General features: G+C 37.2%; 1 protein-coding gene across 2 annotated transcripts in view; it reads left to right on the plus strand.

Moving 5' to 3' along the window:
- Positions 1–11881, plus strand: part of polr3a (polymerase (RNA) III (DNA directed) polypeptide A) — a 63694-nt gene extending 51813 nt beyond the window's left edge. For both annotated transcript variants that reach the window (XM_056241793.1, XM_056241794.1), the window contains 7 exons: positions 455–548; positions 2651–2743; positions 5819–5983; positions 7674–7838; positions 8584–8715; positions 8793–8925; positions 11670–11881. In XM_056241793.1, coding sequence (XP_056097768.1) covers positions 455–548; positions 2651–2743; positions 5819–5983; positions 7674–7838; positions 8584–8715; positions 8793–8925; positions 11670–11818 — 931 coding nt within the window. In that variant the 3' untranslated portion in view covers positions 11819–11881. The remainder of the gene's footprint in view (positions 1–454; positions 549–2650; positions 2744–5818; positions 5984–7673; positions 7839–8583; positions 8716–8792; positions 8926–11669) is intronic.
- Positions 11882–12329: the final 448 nt, after the last annotated feature.

Below are 12329 nucleotides of genomic sequence, written 5' to 3' on the forward strand. Positions count from 1 at the left end.
CAACAAATAATCGTGATAATTAATCGTGATCGCAATATTGATCAAAATAATCGTGATTATCATTTTGGCCCAAATCGTGCAGCCTCAGTGTGTGTGTGCTGACGAGTCTCTGTCTGTCTGTCTGTCTGTCTGTCTGTGTGTGTGTGTGTGTGCTAACGAGTCTCTCTGTGTCTCAGTGTGTGTGTGCTGACGAGTCTCTCTGTGTCTGTGTGTGTGTGTGTGTGTGTGTGTGTGTGTGTGCTAACGAGTCTCTCTCTCTGTGTCTCAGTGTGTGTGTGTGCTAACGAGTCTCTGTGTCTGAGCGAGTGTGAGTGTGTTTGTGAGTGTGTGTGTGCTTACGAGTCTCTCTCTGTGTCTCAGTGTGTGTGTGTGTGTGTGTGTGTGTGTGTGTGTGTGTGTGTGTGTGTGTGTGTGTGTGTGTGTGTGCTAACGAGTCTCTCTCTCTGTGTCTCAGTACGCCCATCATAAGTGCCAGCCTGGACTGTGATGATGATGCAGATTTCGCTCGGCTGGTGAAGGGTCGCATTGAGAAGACTCTCCTGGGAGAGGTACTCTTCTGTGGTTTCTGCTGTTCACTGAAGCCTGCGTTATTAGGAACATTTCTCATGCTTTCTGTTGGGGGTAGAGCTGGGTATCGTTCATTTTCATTCATTCATTATTAATACCGATACCATGACTTCGAAATCGTTTCCTGAACGATACTTTTTTCGATACCAATTTAATGAACAGATAATGCTATAGCAGAGACTGTAACATTAATGTGAAGAGGGGAAAACTCAACCGTTAATGCAGCCATCCTTAACCAAAGCGTTTATAACCAGCTGAAAACGCCTAGCTATGAGCGCTTGAGTGTTTTGGCATTTTTTTTTTCCACTTGAGACGCTTTGCTTGTTATGATACTGGATATCCGCGAAAGTGTTACTAGCATCTCATTTCACAAATAGTTTGTTTCTGTGTTGATTCTATATTAAAATGTCAATACAATGTAAAGTATTCTTGTTTTAAATGATTTTGTTTCGTTATTATGCTTCTTGTTGTCGTCTGTTGACGTTGTTCAAGCAGAATGTGGCGGTTGGTCGGTGTGGTGTTAGCCCCGCCCCTCCTCCACTGTGATTGGACGTACAGCGTTTCAGCGTGAAATAGTCGCTCAGCGCCTCGTTACGCTTGAAAACAATTGGAAAAATAAAAACACTTTGGTGGACACAGGGCCTAAGGATAGGGCCTTTTTTGGGGGGGCGGGGGGGGTGGTTCTGTTTAAATTCTTTAGATAGTTCATTTAAATTGTATTAATAAAAAAGCATGTGTAATTAATTACATTCATGACTCTTGTTCAATTGTTTTTCATATTGCATTTTATTTTTACCCAGTTCTGTTCTTTCTGTTTTATTGTCTACATTCCATTTTAATGGTATAATCAAAAACATTTCTAATTAATTTAATTTATAAAAACAATTTAATTTATTTATTTGTATACAATAATAGGGTCTATGAAATGTTGTTTTTTGTCGTTGTTGAAATTCTGTGTATTTAAATTTTCCTGGTAATCAAAATCCCTTTATTTGTATGACAAACAAGTACTACACAATACAATTATAACATGGAAGAAAATTAGTTTTAATAATAATTGTATTATTATTAGTACTAGTATTACATTTAAGATGTGCATTATACTGTACAAGAGTAATATATTTCTATCGCAGTTTATATTTAAGTTAAACCAAACTTTTATTTTGACGGGTTGCCGTGTAGACCTGCTGTGATGTGATGACGGTTTCTCTCAAATGAAATGTTGTCAAAGTGAGAATAAGGACTATTTAAATATGAATCCTGCATGTTCTACGTGTCTCTTTGTCAGACGCGCGGCTCCATCGACGAGATTAAAGGGTTAGTTCACCCAAAAATGAAAATGATGTCGTTAATGACTCTCCCTCATGTCGCTCCAAGCCCGTCAGACCTTCGTTCATCTTCAGAACACAGTTTAAGATATTTTAGATTTAGTCCGAGAGCTTTCTGTCCCTCCATTGTAAATGTGTGTACGGTATACTGTCCTTGTCCAGAAAGGAGATAAAGACATCATCAAAGTAGTCCATGTGACATCAGTGGGTTAGTTAGAATGTTTTGAAGCAACGAAAATACATTTTGGTCCAAAAATAACAAAAACTAGGACTTTATTCAGCATTGTATTGTCTTCCGGTTCTGTTGTGGATCTTACGGGCTTGTAACGACATGAGGGAGAGTCATTAATGACATTATTTTCATTTTTGGGTGAACTATCCCTTTAACCCCTCAGGTGTCGAAGTTTGGTACCGAACGACAAGACGTTTTTTGATACTCGCTGGAATCGAGGTAATTCGGTCAGTGCCTAAAAAGTATCGAACCCAGCTCTAGTTAGGTGTGTGTTCAGAAAAGTCAATAAGGATTTAAAATGCCCCTGAAACCACACAGAATACCATGCCATTTCTCCAGCCTTTGTGGAAAATTCAATCCCAGAATGCCTTGCAAAGAGCTCAATTTTGTAAAGATGTATTTGTGCTCGTTCCCACTCTACAGACAGCGCTGTTTTCAGAAGGAGCCTGTGTGTTGGTGGCCTGTGTATTATTATGTTGTTGTTGTTTTCAGCTGAATCACCGAGTTTGATTGTTTCTGTCAGATTTCCGAGTACATCGAGGAGGTTTTCCTGCCGGATGATTGTTTTATCCTGGTGAAACTGTCTCTAGAGAGGATTCGTCTTCTGAGGCTGGAGGTAACGGCACATTTGATCATAACTACCTGTTAGCATCAGTGTTTTTATGGTAATTCAAAGTGCTTTACATAGAAGAAATTAAAATAATCAAAGAAATAAGAATAATCAAAATGAAAATTAAATACAGTGTAATCAGTCGGACGTACAGTGACACAGTGCTCGTTCAGTAAATGCACAGCTAAACAGAAGTGGATTTGAATGTGACTGTAGGAGCACATCAGTCTCTGGTTTATATTGATAGGTCACATGGATACTGTAAAATTCTGTATTATTAATTTTTAAGGCCAGACAAGTGTGTGTGTGTATTTGTGCTGTCAAACGATTAAAATATTTAATTGGATTAATCGCATTAATGTCATAGTTAACTCGCGATTAATCATTCTCACTTGGAGCAAATAATCTCTCACACAATGTAACACTGTCCATCAATAAAAGGGTGAAAGAAATACTGACGAGGTCCTGATATTGACGAGGGGGCGGAGAATTCGCATCAGCTGTGTGTGTGTGTGTGTGTGTGTGTGTGTGTGTGTGTGTGTGTGTGTGTGTGTGTGCTTGGCCATCATCAAGTGGTATTCAGACTGGACGTGCTGCGATGATGATAGCTCAGTTCACAACGACAAAACACACAGATCACTTTGGTCTCGTCAATGGAACCATTTGGCAACTTTTTAAAAGTAAACTTTCCATTCAGAATCTTATTGGCCTCCATTTCAGCGTCTCGCGCTCGACATCCACTCAAAGCGTAACGTTAACCTACTATTTGGCCGGCTCGCAACAAGTGTGTTTCCGGTCTAGCTAGATCCGGTGCTTTCAGACAGGACGCGGAATGCGCGGCGCTACGCCAGTTTTCAAAACTTTTTGGATGCCAAAACGTTTCTATAGAGAGCCTAAGTCCCTCCCCTTCCGGTCGACCACCATGGGACCTTATTTCGGAAAAATATTGCATGGTAGTCAATGGCGAGAGACGACAAATATTTTGATCTCGTTTGAATTGTGCCCTGAATTACACATATGATGTTTGTCAATTTAAAAGATACTTTTTAAAGTCAAGAAAGTCGCAGTTTGGTGTAAAACTGTTGAGGTATAAGACTGTGAAAATACGTAATTAAAAAGACTACAAACCCAAAAGGCGCACATTTTCTCTCAATGAATGAAGCTAACGTTACTGAAGCTAACTTTACTGAAGCTAACTTTACTGAAGCTGACTTTACTGAAGCTGACTTTACTGAAGCTGACTTTACTGATGCTAACTTTACTGAAGCTAACTTTACTGAAGCTCTAACTTTACTGAAGCGCTAACTTTACTGAAGCGCTAACTTTACTGAAGCGCTAACTTTACTGAAGCGCTAACTTTACTGAAGCTGACTTACTGATGCTAACTTTACTGATGTTAACTTTACTGATGCTAACTTTACTGAAGCTGACTTTACTGAAGCTAACTTTACTGAAGCTAACTTTACTGATGTTAACTTTACTGATGCTAACTTTACTGAAGCTAACTTTACTGAAGCTAACTTTACTGATGCTAACTTTACTGATGCTAACTTTACTGATGCTAACTTTACTGAAGCTAACTTTACTGAAGCTAACTTTACTGAAGCTAACTTTACTGATGCTAACTTTACTGATGCTAACTTTACTGAAGCTAACTTTACTGAAGCTAACTTTACTGAAGCTAACTTTACTGAAGCTAACTTTACTGAAGCTAACTTTACTGAAGCTAACTTTACTGAAGCTAACTTTACTGATGCTAACTTTACTGATGCTAACTTTACTGATGCTAACTTTACTGATGCTAACTTTACTGATGCGCTAACTTTACTGAAGCTAACTTTACTGAAGCGCTAACTTTACTGAAGCGCTAACTTTACTGATGCTAACTTTACTGATGTTAACTTTACTGATGCTAACTTTACTGATGCGCTAACTTTACTGAAGCTAACTTTACTGAAGCTAACGTCTGTCATTGTTTCTATAGTCTTGCGTTATAATCGTAACGTTACGGCGTCATCGAGTGTTTGGTACCAGACTGCACACACACCAGCAGCGGATCTCGCTCGGTGTTTCGCTTCCCGGGAGATGTAGTTCATTGAGCGATTTTCACATCAAACTAAAATGTTACTCTTCTGTTTTATGACAAACTGCGACTTTCTTGACTCTCATAATTATCTTTTAAATTGACAAACATCACATGTGTAATTCAGGGCACAGTTCAGACGGAATAAAAAGATAAGTTGTCTCTCGCCATTGACTACCATACATATGTTTTCCGAAATAAGGTCCCATGAGCCGGAAACGGAGGGGCGGGACTTAGGCTCTCTATTGACTGCGCTGGTAATCGTCACAGCGGCAAAAGTTGAACTATTTGGAATTTTGACCGCGGTGTGCGCGCGGTCGACGAAGCAACAAAACGTCCTCGCGCGCACGCCGCGTCCTGTTGCAAAAGCATGTGAAAAAAACTACAAAGTTTGCTATGCCATAAAGAACGTTAATCTCGCGATACAAAAAGTAATCGCGTTAAAATGGGTTTGCGTTAACGCCGTTAATAACGTGTTTAACTGACAGCCCTAATATATATATATATATATATATATATATATTCAAACGCACATCTATAGACTAAACGCCTAATCCGCACGTGCCGTCAGCGTTTTCACAGATTCACGTTTTTGACACTTTTTAGTTTTCAAAATTATTCACCGCTTGCACTTTGGACCCTATTTTAGGGTTTGCGTTCTCAAGCCAGTAAACACTGTTTTGTGCGAATGAGCGGCCGGAAGGGTTTTCTGTTAGAGCGGTGTCGTGTTAGCGCTATTATCTACGTTAATAACTAATGATCTTTGCGACGGAAGTGAATCAATCAAAACTAACTTTAGCTGGACATTAACTTTATTCTAGAGCTGCTGTACAGCCTAAACTAACTGTTACTTTAATTTCCTATTATCTCTGTAAAGCTGCGTTGAAACAATCTATATTGTTAAAAGCGCTATATAAATGAAGGTGACTTGACTTCTCATTATTTCACGATGATGATCATCCTCAGAGGTTTATAGTAGTGTTGTTTGTTGTGTCCAGGTGAACGCAGAGACCGTACGTTACTCCATCTGCACGTCGAAGCTGCGTGTGAAGCCGGGTGACATCGCGGTTCACGGAGAGGCCGTGGTGTGTGTGTCTCCCAGAGAGAACAGCAAGAGCTCCATGTACTACGTCCTGCAGTCGCTCAAACAGGAGCTTCCCAAGGTCAGACGCTGACATAATACTGATCTGATGTCTGGAGCACAGAGTGACCATGTGATGTAGTTCAATTAGCCAATCAGATTCTGTCTCTTTTAAGGGCATTATGATTGCAACCTGGAGACACAAGCTTAAACAGTATATAGAATAAAGACAAAATGCTAGCTTTTATTTGGTCATATTTATTAGTAGCGCTTAAGGTTTGATTTAACCTTGCTTTTGATCACATTCAAATTCCTTTGAATTGAACAACAATTATTTTAATCTTATTAGGGTTAATGTTCAGTTAAATATATTTTTTGCATCTGAAGTCTTCATTCACACACACATATACATATCCCACGGGTCCTTGAAATCCTTGAAAGTTTGTGAATCTGAATTTTTTTTTTTTTTTTCAAGGCCCTGGAAAGTTTTTGAAAACAAACATAATAGAAACAAGTCCTTGAAAGTGCTTGAATTTTTTTTTTTTGCAAGGAGTTTTCTGGAAAAAATTCCATATTATTCCCTCCGGTCCGCTGTGTTATTTCGCCAAACACTTTGTGGCCTATGCATACTAGCTTGCTTGATTTATTAATTACTGGCATTTACATGTTACTATAAGGAGTAGTTCACTTTAAAATGTAAGTTAGCCCATGAGTTACTCCCCCCTCAAGCCATCCTAGCCTTTATATAGGGAGCTATACAGTTGGTTACCGGACATTACACAAGTTTTTATTTTTTTTTAACGCCTCCAAGTGGCACTTTTCTCACAGGTTCGCGTTTAAAGTCTGTTTAGAGAGAACGCCGTTGTCTTAGTGGCCCCTAATGTAATAACAATTGATAATTTTGCTGGAAGTGAATCAATCAAAACCAACTTTAGCCGGAAATAACATTATTCAAAAATCGCTATAAAGCCAAAACAATCTGTTACCGTAAATTGTATGTTTATCTCTGTAAAGCTGCTTTGAAACAATCTCCATTGTTAAAAGCGCTATATAAATGAAGATGACTTGACTTGACTTCAATAAATGGATTTTAAAGGCCTCCACTCTATTTTAATGTGAAATATTGCATTTATTGAATTTTTTATTTTTATAAAATTAGTTCTAATGGAAAAAATATCTCATAAAAAATTATAAATATTGCATAGTATTATAAAATTCCTTCAAAATTCTGAATAATATCATCAAAAAAAATTATTGAACAAAAATATAATACATTGGTTTTCCTGGAAAAAAAAGAAGTTACATTTCAAGGCTTCGGTCCCTTTTGACTGCGACGGAGCCAAGTGTGACCCCTAAAAGAAGAGGACCAGAGGGTTTAGTCCTTGAATTTGAGGGTATTAGACCTGGAAAGTCCTTGAAAGGTCCTTGAATTTCAGGTTAACCAAGGTGTGGGAACCCTGTATATATATACACACGCATTCATATAAGCTTATTGTAAACTAAAACTAATTTGTTAATTGAATTAAAGTTGAAATGCTAAAAAATATGAATATTAGATGTAAAAACTCGGAACTTTTAAAATGTAATATTACTGAAACTGAAATAAATGTAAAGCTAAATATATATTTTTTTTAAATGACAAAAGCGCATAAAATTAAAATGCAATCTGAAAGTATAAAAGCTAATATTATACTTGGCTTAGTGCTGTGAAATCGATTACTCGTATCTAACACAAAAGTTTGTAAATATATTGTGTGTGTGTGTGTGTGTAGGTGGTGGTCCAGGGCATCCCTCAAGTGGCGCGTGCCGTGATCCACATTGACGAGCAGAGCGGGATAAAGAAGTTTAAACTGCTGGTGGAGGGAGACAATCTCAGGGCTGTCATGGCAACACACGGCGTCAACGGCAACCGAACAACATCCAACAACACGTATGAGGTACCGGCCCAGTCGGACTCTGGGCTAGGGCATCTCTGGGGAAGATTATTCATTTTATTAATGTTTCATGCGGCGTTTGCTTTTTAAACCTCAGTCTTTACATGATAATGATAATCAGTCTTTACTTTAATTTTTTTTAGGTGCCCTATAAAATCTACTTTATTTTTTCCAAAATTGATTTCCAATTTATTGCTTTAAATTTTAATAATCAAAAAGCATGTCTAATCAATTGAATTCATAATGTAACAATTTTATAATTGATTAATTTCATACAATAATAAGTGTTTATGAAATGTTTTATGTTTTCACTGAAATGTCTTATTTTTTCAGGATTTATGATTTAAATTTTTTTTAATTTAAATTATGATATATTTATTTAAAATGTATTTATTTATTTAAAATTTATTATCAATTTTTCATATTTATTATCAATTATTTATGAAGGCATAAAACTAACAATTAATTTAAGAATTAAAATGTTTTGGCACAACAGTTCAAAACATGGAAGAACAACTAAGAGACACTCCTTAAAACAATTAAGTTTTCATCCTTTTATAATTCAATTCAATTCAAATTTATTTATATATTTTCACATTTATTTATTTGCGCTTTTCACAATACATATTGTTTCAAAGCAGCTTTCCAGAAAGTGCATTTCAGAAATGTACATAGAAAAATAATCATTTCCTAATCAAGTACACTTATATCTGTGTGAGTGTGTGATGGATGTGTTTGGGTTCATCAGGTGGAGAAGACGATAGGCATCGAAGCAGCGAGATCCACCATCATTAATGAGATCCAGTATACCATGGTAAACCACGGTATGAGCATCGACCGCCGGCACGTCATGCTGCTCGCGGACCTCATGTCCTATAAGGTGAGCTTCTGAAGCTTCACGTGGCGTCTCCGTGATGATGATGATGATATTGAATATGATGTTCTCATGGGTCTCAGGGAGAGATTCTGGGCATCACTCGCTTCGGTCTGGCTAAGATGAAGGAGAGCGTTCTCATGCTGGCGTCCTTCGAGAAGACGGCCGATCATCTGTTCGACGCTGCGTATTTCGGCCAGAAGGACTCGGTCTGCGGTGAGTGATGAGCAGAAACACGTATAATCTGTGTGTGGATGTGTGTGTGTGTGTGACCCTGGATCACGAAACCAGTCACATGTCGCACGGGCGTATCTGTGGCAATAGCCAACAATACATTGTACGGGTCAAAATTATTGATTTTTCTTGTATGCCAAAAATCATTAGGATATTAAGTATAGATCATGTTCCATGAAGATATTTAGTACATTTCCTACCGCAAATATATATAAAAATAATTTTTGTGAGTGGATGCAGCAAAAGCACAAACATACATGCACAACTTTAAAGGAGATTTTCTAAATGTTTCGATTTTTTTGCACCCTCAGATTTAGGGGTCGACCGATATGTAATTTTCAGGGCCGATACCGATTATTACAGGTCAAATAGACCGATAACCGATATTTTGAACCGATATATATATATTATAGCTATGTCTGGTGTAAAACTGTAAATTAATGTCAAAATTAAGAATAACAAAGGGTTTTTTGACAAATACTTTCTTTAAATGATTTTAAACATATCTTTGAATCTGAGAACGGTTTTTAATAATAATAATAATAACTTGTATAAAGTGCTAGGAGCACCCAGCAGCATTCTGTAAACATTTTGTAAAACTTAAAGACTCTATTTTAATTTTTAAATAAAATTTTAGTAATCAAAAAGCATTTCTAATGAATTAAAATCAAACTTATTCAATTTATTTACAGTTTAACAAAAATTTAATTTTTAGGGCCTTGTGAAAAACCGAACTTTTATTTTGACGGGTTGCCATGGAGATCTTTGAGTTTCTGTGTGTTTATGATATGTCGATAACTTTTCTCAGTTGAAGCATTAAAAAGCTCATGAAGTGACTAAGCGGCTCTGGAGATGATGTTTATGCAATCATGTCCTCATATAATGATGCGGCTGAGGCTGAAAACAGCGCAAGCGTCACGCGTGCTCCAGTGTGTGTGTGTGTGTGTGGTAACTGAAATCACACGTCTCTGCGCCATTCATTTAACGTTAGAGACACGCAGGATTCATATTTAAATAGCCTTTTTGCGGTTTGATTTGTACTGACCTGCTTTTTATTAATTCATCAAAGTTGACAAATTCCGTGATATTCCGCTTTATACAGTAAATTCCGTTTTTATGACTGGATCCCGCGACTCCGTCTGTTCTGCATCGCGGAAATCACAGGGCTCTATTATATTGAGGTATTTTGCAACTTCAGTGTAGAAATCTATTGCTTCTTCAGCAAAGTCTGCTGCTGCCTTAACTTTGAGAGACAACTGAAGCGTGATCAGTGAAGCGGCTCTAGTCAGCGAGTGCTCTCTCGGTGTGAGAGTGCAACACTTTCAGTGCCTCAGCTTTCCACGCTGATTGGCCGGACTCATGACTCCCAACAAATCAGATGTGCGGGGACATTAGTCTAGTCTACAGAGTGGTGAGTTCCGACAGATGTGGCTGCGTCAGGGCCAAATATAGCGCATTTTCAAAATAAAATTATTTTATCGGCAAATCGGTTTTGAAAATGGCCGATACCGATAACCATAAAAATGCTTAATATCGGCACCGATAATCGGTCGACCCCTAGTCAGATTCCAGATCTTCAATAGTCGTATCTCGGCCAAATATTGTCCTATCCTAACAAACCATACATCAGTGGAAAGCTTATTTATTCAGCTTTCATATGATGAATAAATCTCAATTTAAACAATTTGACCCTTGTGACTGGTTTTGTGGTCCAGGGTCACAGTGTGTGTTATATTTTATTTATAAAGAAAGAATAAATGAGAAATAAGAATGCAAATAAGGTCCTAAAACAGGCTTAAATCTTATTACCATAATTTGAGGTGGAAAAAGATAAAAATATATATTAAACATTTATATATTTTTATATCAATAACACTTTACAATAAGGTTTCATGTGTTCATATTAGTTAACATGAACTAACGATGAAAAGCATTTATTAATCTTAGTTGATAATATTTCAACACTTACTAATATTTTATTAAAATCAAGTTTTATCTGTTAATAGACCTGAGCTGACATGAACTAATTAATAAAAATACCATTTATAAAATAATAATTAATTAATAATTATTAATAATTTCAATCTTAAAGGATTTTTACATGATAGAAGTGTGTTCTACTTCCTTTAATCTATGCTAATTCAAATTAAATCATTGTGTATTGAGCATCTTATTAGAAACATGTCATGAAAATCTAAATGCAAAGATTATTGTTGATTTCCTTGATGTGATCAAATAGACATTTTTTTTAGCAGTGCAAACTGAAACTGATGTGCATTTATTACATTTGTAGGTCACACTTTATTTTAAGGGGTCTTTGTTACACTGTAATTAAATTTTGAAGTACTGCTGCGTAATATTAATTAATAACTACATGTACCTACTATAGGGTTAGGGTGTGTTTTAGGGTTAGTTGCATGTAATTATGCACAATTTATAATAATTACGTGTAACAAGCACACTAAAATAAAGTGTTAGCCATATTTGTACTTTATTATTTAATGTATGACCACGCACACACTGAAGTTTCAGGAGCGACAGCCGCTTTTAAGTACGGGAGTGAATCCTCTAGATTATCATTCCTTGTGTGTACGACACGCGACTCGCTTCTGAAATTGTGATGATTGACAGTGTGGTAACCATAGCAACGTTCTGGCGTTCTCTCTCTGTGTGTGTGTGTGTTGCCTATTTCTGAATAACCGAAGTGAATGTCTGTGGTCCTGCAGGTGTGTCCGAGTGCATTATAATGGGAATCCCCATGAATATCGGCACTGGACTCTTTAAACTCTTGCACAGCGCCACGAAGGAGCCCAGTCCCCCCCGCAGGCCGCTCCTCTTCGACAGTCCTGATTTCCACATCCCTCTGGTCCAGTAATCTCAGATGTTCAGAGTAATGAGCGTTTACTGCACATCTCCTGCTGCTTTCACATCACTCTGTGCCTCGAGGGCTTTTTGCCTCGCCAAACCTGTTTTCCCCATCTCAGACGGTGGGAATGAGTTGCAGGGATGATGATGATGATGATGATGATGATGATGATTCAATGAATGAATCGCCTTAAAGACTGAGATCACTGATGTTTTTTATTATCTTTATGATAATAGACTCTGGGCCTTTATGTTGATCCCTGCAAACATTCGGCCCTGTTGTTATTCTCATTTAAGATTATGTTCTTTACTGGTTGTTAGATTGAGATCAGATTAAATAAGGCACTTGTATTTAGAAAAAAAAAAAAAAAGATTAATCTATTATACTAAATGTAATTAATGCGATTTGAAAGTGTGCATTTTTTGTTTTGTTTCCGTGAGAAACAGGCATGGTTGACATCCATGTGTTTTGTAAATATGTATCAGGTGTGAATAAAATGTACATTACGACAACACTTGAT

This window comes from Rhinichthys klamathensis, unplaced genomic scaffold (genome assembly GCF_029890125.1).
Source record: "Rhinichthys klamathensis goyatoka isolate OS25496 unplaced genomic scaffold, OSU_Roscu_1.1 h1tg000677l_1, whole genome shotgun sequence".
NCBI classification, from domain to species: Eukaryota; Metazoa; Chordata; class Actinopteri; order Cypriniformes; family Leuciscidae; genus Rhinichthys; species Rhinichthys klamathensis.